General features: G+C 38.4%; 1 protein-coding gene across 1 annotated transcript in view; it reads left to right on the top strand.

The window, feature by feature from the left end:
- CCDC77 (coiled-coil domain containing 77) overlaps positions 1–1,137 on the top strand; it is a 41,654-nt gene that overhangs the window by 23,453 nt on the left and 17,064 nt on the right. The window contains exon 7 of the mRNA XM_005865944.2: positions 468–540. Within this exon, the coding sequence (XP_005866006.1) occupies positions 468–540 (73 nt within the window). The remainder of the gene's footprint in view (positions 1–467; positions 541–1,137) is intronic.

The following is a 1,137-nucleotide window of genomic DNA, read 5'->3' as shown; positions in this document are numbered from 1 at the left end:
AAAAAAATATTTTTTTTTATTGATTTCAGAGAGGAAGGGAGAAGGAGGGAGAGATAGGAATATCAGTGATGAGAGAGAATCATTGATCGGCTTCCTCTTGCACAGCCCCCACCGGGACATGTGCCCTGACCGGGAATCAAACCATGACCTCCTGGTTTCCTAGGTCGATGCTCAACTACTGAGCCATACCAGCCAGGCAAAGACCACTTTTTAAAAAACCAGATATTACTAAATTATCCTGAAGGTTTTCTTTATTTTTTTTTTTTTAGTTTATATTACCAACACTGGGTTTTATCTAGTTTGTTACTTTGTCCACTTTGATCTCATATGTGTGACATTCCTATGTGAGTATATAATTTTGACCAGTTTAATTTATGAATAGTGCTGATCTGTGGCACTAAAGCTCAAAAGTAAAACATTACATATATAGAAAGACTATTTCTTTACTTTTTTTTTTGCTTTTTCAGGTCAGCATTCTCCAAAAGACTATCCAGACTGTAGATATTTGTGAACAGAATGAATCTTCAGCTTTCAGAGCAGGTACCAACTATATTATAAATTCTCACTGGTGCAGAATTCAGAAACACAGTGCAAATAATTAGGATTTTTTTCTTACTATACAGTGATAATGAATGTTTATAATAATGCCTCTTGGTAAGCTTGAGGTTGTTTTGTATTTTTTTACCTTTCCATGATATTTTTGTTTGTTTGTTTAATTATTTTTATTTATTGATTTTAGAGGGGGGGGAAGGGAGAGAAAGAGAGAGAAACATCAACCTGTTGTTCCACTTATTTATGCATTCATTGGTTGCTTCTTTTATGTGCCCAACTGGGGATTGAACCCACAACCTTGGCGTATTGGGCCAACACTCTAGCTGAGCTACCTGGCCAGGGCTCCATGATGTTTCAATGGAGTAGAAATAAAGAATATAATTGCCCCAGCTGGTTTGGCTCAGTGGATAGAGTGTCAACCTGTGGACTGAAGGGTCCCAGGTTCAATTCTGGCCAAGGGTACATGCCCAGGTTTCCGGCTTGGTCCCCAGTGTGGGGCCTGCAGGAGGCAGTTGATCAATGATTCTCTCTCATCATTAATGTTTCTATCTCTCTCCTCTTCTCCTTTCCTCTCTGAAATCAATA

Source organism: Myotis brandtii, unplaced genomic scaffold (assembly GCF_000412655.1).
Source record: "Myotis brandtii unplaced genomic scaffold, ASM41265v1 scaffold216, whole genome shotgun sequence".
Taxonomy (NCBI): Eukaryota; Metazoa; Chordata; class Mammalia; order Chiroptera; family Vespertilionidae; genus Myotis; species Myotis brandtii.
The sequence above is the reverse complement of the archived record's forward strand: the minus strand, read 5'-3'. Positions and strand labels throughout refer to the sequence as shown.